This window comes from Hydra viridissima, unplaced genomic scaffold, assembly GCF_058129835.1.
Source record: "Hydra viridissima isolate aposymbiotic clone 2 unplaced genomic scaffold, HvirCarnegie_v1 scaffold_1, whole genome shotgun sequence".
Taxonomy (NCBI): Eukaryota; Metazoa; Cnidaria; class Hydrozoa; order Anthoathecata; family Hydridae; genus Hydra; species Hydra viridissima.
The window spans coordinates 34734880-34751039 of NW_028324300.1; the positions used below are offsets into that span (position 1 = coordinate 34734880).

The 16160-nt window shown below is 31.5% G+C and overlaps 1 protein-coding gene across 3 annotated transcripts; it reads left to right on the forward strand.

Annotated features, from left to right (window-relative positions):
* On the forward strand, positions 1-11537 carry LOC145192638 (tRNA-splicing endonuclease subunit Sen2-like). Of its 3 annotated transcripts, XM_090091469.1 has the most exons (13): positions 1-429; positions 1124-1232; positions 1880-1937; positions 3054-3099; positions 6367-6528; positions 6670-6744; positions 6907-6960; positions 7118-7256; positions 8732-8768; positions 8951-9068; positions 9194-9227; positions 9324-9379; positions 11044-11537. In XM_090091469.1, the coding sequence occupies exons 1-13, from the start codon at positions 229-231 to the stop codon at positions 11095-11097; spliced, it is 1143 nt and encodes a 380-aa protein (XP_089947595.1). In that variant the 5' UTR covers positions 1-228; the 3' UTR covers positions 11098-11537. The 3 variants fall into 3 exon arrangements, 2 of the variants coding, with proteins under 2 accessions (XP_089947595.1, XP_089947597.1); XM_090091471.1 differs by lacking the exon at positions 6367-6528; XR_016453657.1 differs by lacking the exons at positions 1-429; positions 1124-1232; positions 1880-1937; ... (7 more) ...; positions 9324-9379; positions 11044-11537 and adding an exon at positions 3131-5956 and having other exon boundaries at positions 6367-6507.
* Positions 11538-16160: the final 4623 nt, after the last annotated feature.

Consider the following 16160-nt stretch of genomic DNA (forward strand, 5'->3'; position numbering starts at 1 on the left):
ATTGATACGTGACTTTTCGGAATATTCAGAACTCATTCTGCGAAGTTTTCCCTGGATTCGGTAGTTAACAATTAGATGCGATGATGCATTAATTAATTTGCATGTTTTGGTTTTGCATTTACCCCTACCTGACGATGGATACTTTTATATATTTTACAGCGTTGCAAAAGTTATGATATAATTTATGTAGTAACAAGACATAAAATATATACATATTTTTTTTGGCTGATGGCTGACGAAAATCTAAGACGACCTCGTCGCAAAGCAAAGGCTGGTTTGCATCTTTTAGAGTCACCTTTTCCAGTTCCTATTCAAACTTACACCAGAAAAACCCCATCAAATGGACTTTGGTATTGTTATTTTGGCTGCCTAAAAACTGATCATGTTTGCATATTTCGTCTTGGAGATCTAACTTTTCTTTATAGGCTGGTAAACGTGATTATTTTTTTATTCTTTAGAAAGAAAAGTTTAGTAGTCTAAAAAGATGAGAAACTATTTTGCAAACTAGATATTCAAATTTCTATATCATTAAAGTTGTCAAAAAAATTGTTACCATATTAAAAAAATTATATGATAAACTTAAGTGATTACTTTTAAAATAATGTCAAGATTTTTGAAAGAACATGTAATGAACATATATCAAAGTATTAAGATCCTATCTGTAATCTTAAATCAAGGACTACAGATTACTAGGTAGCATTCTGTAAAGAAATCAGTCAATAAACCAAAAATATCAAAGTTGATTGAAAAAAAAAAAAGTGATCTCATATTCATCATGAAGTTGTTAACCTTCTTGAGGTGTCTTCTTTCAATTGAATTTGAATCATTTATCTTCAGGACCCACTATTTATCTAAAGATATGAAAATTGTATCAAATTGATTTTAGCCTTTTTGGAAGTATAATAGAAGTATCTCCCCAATTCTTAAAAGTAAAATGACTGGCCAAATTTCTTGGCTTGGCTAGCATTCTAAAGTCCCTTTACCTGTAGGTTATAGGTTTAAGTTGGTCATTTAAAGTTAGTGTTTTAAATTAAATCATTCTAAAAAACCTATGAAAATCATTTTTGCTAAATCTCCAAATAAATGATGTTTATGTTTAATAGTAAAGATTATTTTCTCTCAGGGGTTCTTTGGTAAAGGTATGCTTTCTAGAAGTCGACCACAGTTTGAAAAGTATAATGATGTTTTATCAGACAATGCCCAAAGATTATATATAGGAAAATATAAAGGAAGTATGTTTATTATTTAGTTTTTTCACAAGTTATTGGTACTTTTTCTGCTTGAATAGTTATAGAATTGTGTTAAAAATTGTATTGGCATATATATCTTGATATATACATGAGTACACATACAAGAGTCCCTTATCATTGTTGTTGACAAGGCTATTCCCTAAGATTTATACTTTGATTTTTTATTGAAATAAGTTTTGCTTGTGTCATTAGAATTAAAATGAAGTTGATAATGATGCAAAATAAAAATTGGAGTTGATAATGATGCAACCAGCAAAGTAAAAATAAAAGAAATATATTTATTTAAGCTTATGTACTAACAAATAATAGATTAACCTGTCATTATACCTAGTTGGGTACTCTTATAGTCATAATCTTATTGTGCATGCACATATACATGCATGCATACATACATGCATACATGCATACATGCATACATGCATACATGCATACATGCATACATGCATACATGCATACATGCATACATACATACATACATACATACATACATACATACATACATACATACATACATACATACATACATACATACATACATACATACATGCATGCATACATACATACATGCATACATACATACATTTTTATAGTGCATTTTATTGTATAAGTTTACTGTTTAATTTACTTAGCTGAAGCAGATATAAGAGAGGCTAAATTGCTGCAATTTGCCCAGATTCAAGAAGAAAGGTAACTGGTTAAATAATATCCTATTTGAGTTCCCTAATCCTTTAAAAAAACTTTATGGTAATAATAAATTATGCCTAGCAAGAAAAGTTAAAAAAAAAACAAAAAAACTTGATCAGATTTAATAAAACTTTACCATAAAAAAATGGTAAAATTTGGTCAAGAAACCAAATCTACATTGTGGATGATTTGTGAATGAGATAATAAATATAATCAATAATTACCATTTTAATCACTAAGGCATGGATGCATCAATTTATGCAAATAGTGTATTCAGCTAACTGTGACTGAGCAATTTGTATACAGTTAAACATTAAAAGATAAGAAATATTTATGCAATTATTACATATTAAGTGTTTTATTAGATTTCACTTTATTTCTTAAACTGCCTGCAGTCAGTGTAGTACTGAATTGACCAATTATCTGGTAAACTTATGGAAACAAGAAAGTGCTTGTAGACATTGTTTCATTTTTCTATTGATAAAAACTAAATATTATACACCAGTAGCAGCCACTTTTTTGGCTCAAGCCCTGTGTCTGGTTTTTTGGTTTAAGGGGTGTGTCTGGTTTTCATCACACTTAGACTCAATCTTTTGAAGAACACATTTCAAATTTGCTTTCATCTGCTTTATTTTAAAACAATTAGGTCTTATTTTCATGCACTTTTACTATCCTCATGCAATTTTAAATTTTGCTGTTCTAACAGAATTCCTATCACTTGCCATTTCATTTGATTATTTTTAGGGTAAATATCATTTTTGAGAAGATTTGCTTAAAAATAATCATTTTAAGTACAAATAAAGTTATGTGAATAATATTTCACACTGCTTGTAGTTATAAATCGCAACTGTAATTCATTCAATATAAATATGTCATCAAATTGATGTATATCCAATAATATGTTGACTCATAATAATATATTTAAGAATATCTCTCGTTGTGACAGATGTTTTGAAATCAGCATGGATCTAGTCTGTTTAAAACAAAGTCAAGAGAATTAGAAAACGAGCCAAAAGTAATAATTGGAAATATGGTTATTATCTGCCTATAAGTTACAATTTTAATTTAAAGTTAAATGTCTGTGAATGGAGTGACATTAATACCTATATGATTTTATAGGTTGCGTCAACATAGTTTTTGGAGAAGTTTTAGTAAAGTTGACCAGGTGAGCAATAAAAAACTTTTTAAATATTGTATTTCTGTCATTGTATTTCTATCATATATATGAGCCTATGAGAGTGTAAGTGGACCAAGTCCAATTTTTTTCAAATGACCCTTATGTATGTAAAACTGCTAAAAATTTGCTATATTTTTAGAGCAAAAATGGACCTAGTCCATAACACATTTATTTCTTATTCAACAGAGGGCAGCACATTTTTACTCTAACAATAAATCACCAGGTATAGAGAGTAATAGTGGACCAAGTCCATTGATAGTGCTTTAATGTAAGAAATCAAGATTCAAGACCACATAAACTACACATTTTCTTAGAATTATTATTATTATATTAGAACAAGAATAACATTTGTACAGGTAAGATGCTTTAAATGAATATCTGATTATGGTTTTATATTAATATAGTGAAGTATACAGCACTTTCACACTTTATAAAGTGACAAAACTGAAATAGTTTGGTGAGCGATAATATAAGATTTATTCAATTGCTCTCAGCAGGAATATAAATATTGATTTGTTAGACAGTAGATATAATGGTCTGTCACTACCAAAGTTACAGCCTCTTTAGAAAGGTCTATTTTGTGGCTTTAACAACATCTAGCTAGGGGAGCACTTGCATGCATGTTGTGTACATGTACATTATTCTTTCTAATAATATTCTGAATGTATGTAATATTTAAAAAATATTTATTGTAGAATAGTGTAAACATGCATTCATGAGCCGCACACATGGTGTCACTGGCATTGATAAAGTGCAAGAAGGTTCAGAGATCTCTAGCTACAGATACAACAATTGCAGATCCTAACTTAGCAGCAGATATACAGACAGAACGTTCTACTTTAGCAGCTGAATCTCCGATTGTAGCCGATAATTCACCGGTTGTAGCAGTTGAATCTCTGATTGTAACAACTGAATCTCCGATTGTAACAACTGAATCTCCGATTGTAACCAATCAACGCCCTCGAAAACGAAAAGGTTGTGTAACGAACTGGAAGAAAAATGTGATTAAGCGCTTACGAAATACAGGTAGCGAATATGTAAAGCATGGCGGAACGTTACAAAAAGCTAAGAAATTAAATGAACATTATTTAATAAATCACAGTTGCAAAAACAAATGTGCTGAAAATTTGACTTTAGAACAGACTAAAACTCTGTTTGAAAATTTCTGGAAATTGGGAGATTTTGATGCACAAAATCTGTTTCTTGCTGGCTGCGTGAAACAATCAACAGTAGAACGTAGACGACCAAGAGTAAGAAAAAACAAAATTCCGAAAAATGAAAAAAAACATGCAAAGGATTTTGCACGAGTATACTCTGTGTTTGCAGATAATAAGCCCGTTACTGTTTGCAAACCATACTTCTTGGCGATATTTGACATTAGCAGCGGTCGACTAAATCGTGCGTTAGTCAACCAACGGGAGAATGGTGGTGTGTCAGGCAAAGATGGACGAGGAAAATATGATCACAAGACACAATGCATTCATGAGGAACACATCACTCGCATTAAAGATCATATTCGCATGTTTCCCACATACGAAAGTCACTATACTAGAAGTCACAGTGCATCTCGCCGTTTTCTACCTGCTCATTTGACGGTATCCACTATGTACGACATGTATAGAGAAAAATGCATACAGGATTCAGTCGAACCCCAAAAAGAGTGGAAATTTCGGGACATTTTTAATCATGAATTTAACTTGACGTTCCATCAGCCACTAAAAGATACGTGCAAGAAATGTGACATTTTTAAAACAGACATTGAAATAGAAAAAACTGAACACAAAAAATCTCATTTAAAAGCAGCGCATGAGATTCATTTGCGCAAAGCAGAGAAGGCGCGTCAATCCTTAAAACTAGAAAAGGAAAATGAAGACAATAAACATGCATCTTTTTGTTTTGACCTGCAAAAGGTCATGTCATTGCCTTACCTTACAACCAATGAAGTTTATTATTGCCGGCAATTATCAGTGTATAATCTAGGCATTCATGACCTTAAAAATGACAATGCAGTGATGAATGTATGGCATGAGGGAACAGCCTCACGAGGTGCAGGTGAGATTGGTTCATGCTTATTGGCATATTGTCAAAATCTGGCTAATAGGGATATTACGTCTATTACAGCATTCAGCGACTCGTGCGGCGGCCAAAATCGAAATATAAAAATTGCACTGTTATGGATGCATTTGACGCAGACAGCGAGTATTGAACTGGTGAATCATAAGTTTATGGTCTCTGGGCATTCTTATTTGCCTAACGATGCAGATTTTGGAATAATTGAGAGAGCAAAACCAAAATCCACAGAGATCTTCGTGCCAGAACAGTGGTACAAATTGATCGAGAACTGCTCTATGAAGAAGCGCTTCAGTGTTGCAAGATTAAGCACTGATAATTTCAAGAGTGTGGAGCCCTTATTGAAATTAATTACAAATCGGAAAGTGGATAAGAGTGATCAGAAGGTCAACTGGCTGGATATGCAATGGCTGCAACTTAGAAAGAACGAGCCATACAAACTGTTCTTTAAATACTCTTTAGATGATGACGCATCATTCAGTTTCATTTCGCTAGCGAAACGCGGACGTCAAACGAATCTTAGTGAAGTGAGTTTGGCTCCACTGTACTGTGGAGCAACAAAACTGAGCAAAGAAAAATACTCAGATCTAATGAAACTGTTAAAGTATATTCCTCCCATCTATCATGACTTCTATCAAAAGTTGGAACACAGCGGTCACAACAAGGATGTACTAGAAGATGAACTGCTTGATGACAGCGGCGATGATGATCAGTAAATTCGTGTGGTTTTTATTGTACTGTTTGTAATAATGAGGACTATTTTTGCCGATAATTAGTAAATAGTAATTGTGTTTTTTTACAACATAGTATGAATTTGTACTACTTGTCTTAATTTGAATTGCTATTGTAAACGAATAATATGAAATTTGTTCATGATTTTACACTAAAATGATTTAGCGATTTGTTGATTATGTTTAGAGAAAAAATGGACCAAGTCCATAACTATTATTATATTATTAATAATTATTCAAAAATTTATTTTTGCATTTCACATATCTTGTTGTCTAAGAAAAAAGATTTAAAATGATACTAGACATCAATAATATTACATATGGCTGATTTATAATATATGCAAACACTAAGAACGCTTATTTCTAACAATATAGAAATATGGACTTGGTCCACTTTTACTCTTATGGGCTCATATGTATATATATATAAATTTTTAATCATTATTTTTCTCAGCCTATTTTATTTGAGAAAGAGAAATCTGTTTTCATCCCCGCTCTGTGTAAGGATTTACATAGTGATATTGACAATGGTTTGTTAGAGGAACTTTCAACAGATGAAGATGATGAAGAGATCCACGCTAAAGTGAACTTAAAAAGGCTGTTGTCTACAGAAAATGTAAAATACTCCTGAAAAATACTTGTACTATTTATTTTATTTTCCTAATCTTGATATTTGCAAGTTCTGTTATCTTTTATCATGTTTTAAATATTTTTTTCTAATAATAAATGTTCATACTATGTTTTGATGCATAAAAAGACAGCTGCAACAAAGCGTCTCAAACTTGAAGATGATTATAAGCTGTTTGAATACTTACAACTCACACTGGAAGAGGTAACCTTGGTAACTGGTGCTAATCACCAGCAGTTAGTTTTTAAATTAACTTAAAAATAATTAAGGTTAAAATAAACTTAAAAATAATTATGACAAACAAAAATTATGGAGTTTTCTATTTATGCTCTTCTTTCATGTATTCTGTTTTTTGTTTTTAAACAGGCTTTCTTTCTCTCCTATGCACTTGGCTGTCTATCTGTTGAAGATGAAGTAAAAGTAATTTTTTGCTTTTTTATTATTTGCTTTATTGATATCATATGGTAAGTAGCTGCAGAAAGTCTACTCATGAAATATTCTAAGCAAACGATAATCTATGCTGCCTGTAATTATAGACAATTATTGACAAAAAATTTTTCTTTCCTTATTTCTATAGGTTCCAATGAATATTTGCCAAATGTGGCTTTCTTACACAAGAATCAAATCTGATTTTATTCAAATGTATGTGGCATATCATTATTTTCGCAGCAAAGGTTGGGTTGTCAGAGTTACAAATGTGTATGGAACAGACTTTTGTAAGTCAAAAAAATGCCAAATCATAGATTTTTATATTTAGGTTTTTATTATTATTTGATTTTTAACAGAAAAGAATAGCTGCTGTATAAATAGGCGTGCTGGCTCTTCAAAGCCGATGCAGGATTTTATTGCTTCTTATATATATATTGGGTATATACACACTATACATAAGGATATGTATGTTATGAATGCAGCAATATATATATACATATATTGCTGCATTCAAAATCATATTATTCAGAAATAGAGTTCATTACTTGTTTTTTCAAATAAAATTGATATTCCAGATTTAGTAAAGTATTCTCATTTTCCAGATATAATATTCTCAAATTTTTTTTTAATATTTGATTAACATTAATTTTTTGTATTTTTGCTTGTGTGCCTTAGGTCATTGTCTTGTATTTTTTGCCATTTTTAAGGCTTTTTGTACTAAGCATAGGGTAGCAAGAAAACAGCCAAATAATACATTTAATGTTTCACAATCTGTAAAAGTATACATGGACTCTAAGCTGTTAGTGTTGGCCTTCTGACATTGATGAGTACCAGCAGAATGGTCTTCAGACCACTTTTATCATTATTTTATCATGTTGAAACATTCCTTGTCAAATGTAAAAATCTATTTTCAATGTACCTTTTTTTAAAAAGTAGCACTCTTCTAGGGGTCTTAGCTTTCAGGTTTGATTATATCAAATGTCACCCTCTTATTCTCCCAGCAATAATTCTGGGGTTTTGTTTGGCTAAGAGTATACTATTTGATCTTTTTCTAGCAGTTTTAAGATTTTTTCTTGTTTTAGATTTTAACTCAAACTTTCTTTTGAATTAGTTTTGAATTTTTTTGAATAAGGTTCTACCTTGTTTATGAAGTTTTCTGATCAATAAAAGAACAATCCATATGGAGATGATACCACCTTTTTTTTTACACTTAAAATAATGTTAAATTAAATAAATATGTTTGTGGAATTGCTCTTAGAAATAAGTTATTTGGTTGTTGCTACAAAAATTGTATTCTATAAAAAATATTTTAACAGCTTCATAAATTCTACTACAAAATTGAAAAGTTTATTTTTTCAGTCAATACATTTTTTTGAACACAACTGTGCATGTAATTATATATAAACAAAGCAAATTTAGAAAGATTAAATCTTCCTGTGGCTTCTGCCAAGGTTGCGCTATTTGTAGATTTCATTTGTCCCAAGCTTCAATATTACATGTCTGAAAAGCACAAGTTTTAAATTTCATTTTGAATATGTAATGGCATTTAGTAGCATTAATTTAAATTTTTTGAATTATTAGCATTTATTTAAATTTCATTTTGAATGGCATTTAGTAGCATCAGTAACAGATTTAAGGGAGGGTTTGCGTTAGGGGCAATTTATACAGTCAGTATAATTTGAAATTGTTAGAAAGTTTCTATTTGTATTATATATAATTATATTATAAATAAACTTTAATTTTAAAGTTATTACTTTTTAAGTGCTTTACAAAGATGGAATGCCCTTTTATCATGCAAGGTACATTTGTTGTCAAAATATAGGTTTAGAAAATATTCTGTGAAAGTTCTGTGAAGTAGATGTTACTAATAAATTTCATTTAATTTTATTAATTTTTATCTCTTATTATAACTCTTATGCTTTTTTTATTAATTTCTATTTTACTTAAACAAATTAACTGAAAAACATCTTTTAAATATAAGCTATTCAGTGTGCGTGCGTTTAGTGGATGAAGAAAATCTCAGTTTACTTGATGGAAAACCGGCACCGAGTTGGAAAGATTTAAGTAGTATTAGTCGTGTAAACGAGCGTGTAGCTAAGGTAAAAAAATCATCAATTCAAATTTGAAGTTCTCATGTGATTTTGATACTAATTTGTAATAACTCTTGTCATCCTATTGAAGTTCACATTTGACCATAAACTAGCTTTAATTTGATTTTCTTCAGGAAGTGTTGTTCTGTTATGTCGTTAAGCCAAAAGGTGATCACTTTAACTTATTTTGATGTTCATATTATTTCACGTGGAATTTAGTAAATTGCATTGGTCAATGCCTCGATTAATTCTTTAAATGTTTAGGGATGAAAGAAGAGAAACTTGCATTACCATCTTGCATTAAAGCTTTTAAAGTTATTGTAAGTTTCAATATTTTTTCATAATTTTTTTGGTGAAGTATCTGTTAAAAATTTATTACTATAAAGTTACCTTCAGTACATGTTTATCAAAAGAAAAAGAAGATAAGGTTCAGCCAACTGACCTATCTATTTTTTTGTCGTATGAAATCTGTTTTTTTGCGGTTAAAAAATTTGTTTTTTTTGTTGTTGTTGTATTTTAAAAAATGACCATTATAAAATTTTTATGAGAGAAAATTGCAATAAATTTAAGAAGAAAGATCATGATTTATAGTATTTTCATTTTTTCGTTTGTAAGAATTAAAGAAGTACTAATTTAGTTTATTAAAATATTCAAAATTTCAATGAAATAATACATATTGATTAATTTTGTAAACTGTTTTTGCACTTTTCGTTGAAAGATCTCTCTTTATACTCAGATTTTAATTCAAAATTTTTCTTATCGAGTAAAATGCATTTGGACGATAAGGACACAAAAGTAAACCATTCTTTTATAAAAAGTTGTGAAAATGGTCAAAATATCTCTTGATTCTGCTAGCTGGAACCGTTTCTGCTGCTCTGCCAATAGATTCAGGGGTATGAAGAGCTATTCCAGGACTTCTTTAAGGAATGATTTTACCCAATATTCAGTTGTATGTCCATTTTTAAACTGTAGAGTATCTGAAGATTTACGAAATTTCCATACGTCGAAGCAGCCTTAATTAAATTATCCTTCGTTTTAAAATCGCTCAAATCAAATTTCACACTAAGCCATTCAATTGTTATTCTTCAAATTCAGTTAAGAGGCTAGTTTTCCTAAGACCTCTGTTTTGTTGCTTCTTTAAATGCCATTGTTCGCTCTGGTATGTTAAACCTTCGGAAATCTTTTGCAAGGTTATTTTAGCTCTTTAAAAAAGAGCTTCATATCTCTTTCATTTTCAATATACAGCAGCAATTGTTGCTTTCTCTTCTTTAAAAAATGTCACAGTTTTCCATGACTGCAGTATAAATTGCTTAAATTACTTAATTAGTCAAAAAAAGATCAATGCTGCGAAAAATAATTTTTCTTACCATAAAATACAGATTCGTTGTTTAGATAACTTGAGAGGCGTTTGTGCAAAATGATTTTATAGACAGTTTTACACGTTTTGTAAAGTTGTCCCTTTAAAGGATTTTTTCCATAAAATCTTTTGTCCTAGGTGAATAGACAGACAGTAAATATAGTAAGTATATATAGTGTATAATTAAGTATGTATGTATATAAGCATGTATATGAATGTATATAATTAACTAGTGTATAATAAAGTTTGTAAAAATTTGTAGTTGATTAACTTAATTTAAGAGTATATAAGTGTGTATGTATATAAGTATACAAGTATGTAGTATATAATTAAGTATATAAGTGTATATATAATGTGTGTGTGTATAAAATCTATCTATTTATATAAGAGTATTATATACTTAATTATATACTGTATGGTTGTATACTTATATACATACATATGCTTATGTAAGGTTTCCTTTTAATAAAAATCATATATACACACACACAGATATATGTAAATTATATATATATATATATATATATATATATATATATATATATATATATATATATATATATATATATATATATATATATATATATAATATATATAATTTACATATACGTGATTTTTTATTAAAAGGAAACCGTTTTACGAAGATGGATACCAGAGAAACACAGAGAAGCAAAAACCTGATAGTAGTTACAATGCATCTTCTGATATGAATGATATGATGGTACGTTTAACAGCGGTACGTTTGTATAAAAATATTATTGCAACGCGATTGATATTGGCCTTGTTGAAGAACATTGAGCCTACTCATCACGCACCATCAATATGTGTGTTTCTCGAAATCTGGTTGTTTTAAAAAGGGCTTACAATATTCTTCTGGTGTTCTGATAGAGTTTTTATGGAAGCTCGTGTGACAGACAGTAATCCCGCTGCAGAAGAAGTTTATCTAGCAATACAAGAAACAATCTCCCCAAGAAAATACTAAAAACTCTAGTTCAAAGTAAGATAACTATAGCATTAACGTTGCAACGAATACTTGTATTTTATAAAGATGTGCTTTCAAATTCACTTATTGTTGAATAAATGTAATAAAACTTTATGCTTGACGAACACTTTAATGATAATCGTTTTTATTTAACTGGTACCAGCAGGGAAGCAAAATTGGCAAAATTGGCAAAATTGAAGTAATAATATTAACATGTTGATTGCTGTCTAATGTTGATATTGGGTCCAATTAAAAAATGTTAGTGATCTCTAATTTAAATCCAGGTCACAAAGACAAATTCTGAATGTGAACTTTTTCAATAACACTTATAATCTTCATTGAAGGCTTTGTTTCTTAAATATTTACGAAAGAAAAGGTTTTTTTTTTGAAGAATTCATTAAATTAATTTTTCAGTAATTTTAGAGCTATCTCTGCTGCTAAAGTGTGAAATTGAATAAGGAATACATGTTAAACCTTAATTTCCGCGCTTTTACAACCTTAAGCACCGCCCTTGGCTGCTGCAGCCAGAGAGTAAATATAAGGCTTCGACATTTCAAGTTTAGTAGGAATCCATTATAACTTTTTATTTAAAAAAACAACAAAATTATGTGTTATTTATGGTTTTTTAAGTAAAATATAAAAACAAAATAGCAGTATTTCATGTCGGCGATAATTCTACGTCACTATTTACAAATATCACAAATAATTGACGAGTGTTCTCCGCAAGTGTGTTTAGTGCACTTGGAACATCTTGTAAAGACACGTCGCTGACGAAGCTGACACAAATGACATGATTTTCTAATTTTGAGTAAGGCATCTTAGGGTGGATTACTCTGTTCTGTAGGCATAGAAGCAATGGCGCGTCTAGGGCCAGGTTGAAATGCCCCTCTCGGATGCCCAATAATTCGGTGTTCCATTGCTGTTTTCATCATTTTCAGCAAGAATTGTCGTCTTTTTGATTCACTATGATCACCTTCCTACTGTGGCTTGTTAAAGAGGAACAAAATACTGGCATTAATGGCAGCAAGATCGAGATGGCCAAAAAAAGTCATTGCCCAAAGCAGTGTCTAGAAAAAATTATAAGATACAAATTTATTAAAATTATAAGTCGTAAGGAAAAAAACTATTGTTACTAAATTTTAGTCTTACCTTTCGCCGTGTAGTGTATGCATAAGCTAGTTGGTCAACAGTATCTATACCAAACTTAGTACTATTGTATTGGAGGATCCAAAATGGCTTTCGATGCGCTTCTTCTGACGCTTCCGTAGATGTATAGTAGAGAAAGGAAATATTTAAGTTTTTTCTAAAACCGGTTTTTCGAATAAACCGCGGTTCTCAATGTTTTAAAAACCGGTTTTCCGGTTTTCTAGTGTACCTTTTTATTATATATATTTCAGGGGAACAACAGCAGCAAAAACTAAAATATATATAGCTCAAATACTGCCATTTCTTTGAGCATTAGTTTGGAAGTTGATTCTATTTTTTGTTTCTTTGGTGAAACCCCTTTGACTGTCTCTCTAATGGAGAACTCGAACTCTTCTGACAAGGAAGTAATTTGCTGTACTTGTTCCTGACTAGCTTCATAATCTGACAAGTTTTCCTCATCTTTAGACTTAATTCTCTTTTGCTCAAACAAACCATTAAACAAACTTGATACAGTTGTAGCAAATGCATTTCTCCTTGGCATGGAATTTTCCATTAAATACATCAGGATTATTCAGATATTTAACTAAGTTTACTTGCATTCCTCCTCTCAGTGACTCTTTTAGTAAATGAGTCAACTAGCTCTTGACTAAAGGTGTTTTTCTGGCTTTTTAGCTGCTTGAAAATGAACTTCAGAATGCCATCAGATGAGAGCAAGTTCAAATTTCTTCTGCAAAGTGCTTCAGCACCAACCTTGATTGATTCTAAAGCATTTACTAGATTTTGTAAGGTGGTAAATTCAGACTCAGAAATCATAATACGCTTGACAACTCAATCAGTGACATTTGAATACATTTCTTAAGGGTAACAAATCTTGAAATCATATCTAGTAAGCTGTTCCAACGTGTCTTAGAGTCTAAGATTAACTGCAGCTCCTTTCCAAATTCAGACTGGACATGCTTTTGCAGAATCATGTCATTTTTAACTGGAGACTTTCGAAACAATCTGACACATTTTCTGACCTTGTTGATGAGTTCTGTGACATCCTCCCTGATCATTGGAAGAGCTGATGCACCTGCTTCTGCTGAAACTTCTAATCCTCTTTCCTCATCGCTGTCATCATCTTCTTGGTCCCCTTCTAGAAGAGTGACTTGCTCAGGTGTGCCATTATCTTCTTTCCTAGATTGCCTATATAGAACGTCACAGACAGCCAAGTGGATTCCAAGTGCGAGGCAGAGCTGATGGTCTGGTAAAATTGAGCTACCAAATTTTTTCATTACAGCAGCTCTGTCTGTGGTTACTGCAACATTATCACAGGCAAAACGTAGCCCAAATTCTTTCAGTTTCTCGTCAACAATTACACAAAATTTCTCTGCTGGCATAGACCCATGTACCCTGATCATTCCAAGGTTCCAATAATCACCTTCCATATGAACATTTATTTTCATATATTTTCTATTTCTGGATGAAGTATACTCATCAAGGGTTAAGCTAAATTTGTGACTAACAAGCTTCTTTTCTGCAAAATGCTGCTGATATGTTTTCTTGATATCTTCATAATGTTTCATCAGCAGAACCTTAATCGATTTAGCATCTTTGGGCAATTTGTATCCTTCATTCTCTAGAGTTTTTCTCAAACGTTGACTAGTTGAGAAAACACGAAAGGGCCATCACATGAAATAAGCTCAGCCAAAACAACATCAACAGGGTCCTTTGTCTTAAAAAACGAATCAATGGGTTTGATGACTTCGAGTTTCCTCTCAGGAGTAACAACTGCAGCAAATGTGATGTTGTGCTTTGTCCTCAGATGGTTCCTCATGGAGCTTGTGGTTCCTTCTTTGCACTTAATTTCATGGTCGCAGAGCTTGCACTTGGCCAATTCAAGTACTTTTGAGTGCAAAAAGTGCTTCCAAGCTGATGTGTTATCCTTGTGGACTTCAGAAAACGACATTTTCGTTTTTGTGAAAATTTGTTTCACTTTTTTTACTTCACAAATTGCAGTAACTTACTGTTAAAGGTGGAAGTAAATTGAATGTTTTCATTTATTTTCTTGAGCAACTTCACATCAAGAAAAGTGGTTTAGAATTGCCAAATAACCAAGTAAATTTTGTACAAAAGATATACAGTATAATCTCTCTAATTCGAATCTCTTTAGTTCGAAAATCTCCATAATTCGATTAAATGAAAAGTCACCGTGAAATGCTCCGAAGAAGACTCAACTTTCTATAACTCGAAAATCTTTCTAATTCAAATTTTTATTTTTCACTATAAAGTTCGAATTAGAGAGATTGTACTGTATATCCAAAAACCGGTTTTGAAAATAACATTTTCGGTTTTCGATTTCCAAAAATTTTACGGTTTCCGGTTTCCGGAAACCGTAAAATTTTTGGAAATCGAAAACCGAAAACCGGTTTTCCTTTCCCTAATGTATGGAGAGTAGACAACATAATGACAACCTTGTTAGTTTTTGGAATATAACTCACTAGCTGCATTTTTTCAGAATACATAGTTATAGAATCAAATTGAACTCGAGGAAGAAGTAGTTGGGGAGCGATATCTGGTTTGTTACGATTTAGGGTTCCGAGCAGAGTGAGGTTCCGTGCTAGAAGTTCTTTGGCTGGCGGAATAGATGTGAAGAATTGGTCAGTTGTGGTATTTCTTCCACTACCATGAATTGGTTCAGTTAGCTGTAGCACCACTCGTTTCCCTTGCCCTACTTCTTTTTCCCTAGCAATCATTCCTAAATAAATCTTAACATTATAAAAGTAGCAAGACTTTGAACAAGTTAACGCCTACACTCTGATGCCATATTTGTCAGGTTTTTTTGGCATGTAAACTTTAAAAGGCACTCGCCCACGTGTTGGAACTATTTGTTTATTGACACAAACCATATTGGAAACTATGAAGCATTGGCGACAACGTTTGAGAAATTGCTCCCATATCTCTCTAAAAGCTGCTAGTTTATCACATTGGCGTCTTTCAGTGGGTGTTTCCTTGTTATCAAATCTCATGAACTTTTTTATTAACTCAAATCTTTCACGAGACATTGTGGCTTTGTAGGCAGAAATCGCAAGTTCGTCATTCCACAAGTCTCTGAGAAAAACGTTGCGTTGTCTCAAAGCACCCATAAGATAACGAATCCAAAAATATCCAACCAGTTCCTCCTCTGTTATGTCATACCTAAGAAGACCAATAAAAATATGAATATTTATGTAAAGTAAACACAATAGTATAAACTTATCAAGACTACATTATAAATGAAGTCGAAATTACATTTAAAACATATTAAAAGATAGTAGTTTATTGAAAACTTACTAGCGTTGTGAAATATGTTGAGAAACTTCTTCAGCACTTATGGTACGTTGGGCCTCTCGATTACTTTCATAAAGTATCCGGTCTTTCATTTCTGCTGTTAAAAATAAATCAATAGCTTCACGCACTGTAGCAGGATTTCCTTTCGGTTGCATTCGCTCCCTCTCAATGTTTTTCCTGCCTCGTCTACCACGTTGCTCATTTACTGCTATTTCCCAAATTCTTCAGTTGAGGCCAACATACTCTCCTCTAAATGGATCATGTTCTAATATATCTGAAACTTCGTTTTCATTGTTATCTTCCAAAA

Bases quoted from the DNA above. Each gene is read 5' to 3' on its own strand.
- LOC145192638 (XM_090091469.1), top strand. From the start codon at position 229: ATGGCTGACGAAAATCTAAGACGACCTCGTCGCAAAGCAAAGGCTGGT. The intron at 6,529-6,669 runs GTAAAATACTCC...ATGCATAAAAAG, and splicing joins GGCTGTTGTCTACAGAAAAT to ACAGCTGCAACAAAGCGTCT. The intron at 9,228-9,323 runs GTGATCACTTTA...TTAAATGTTTAG, and splicing joins TTATGTCGTTAAGCCAAAAG to GGATGAAAGAAGAGAAACTT.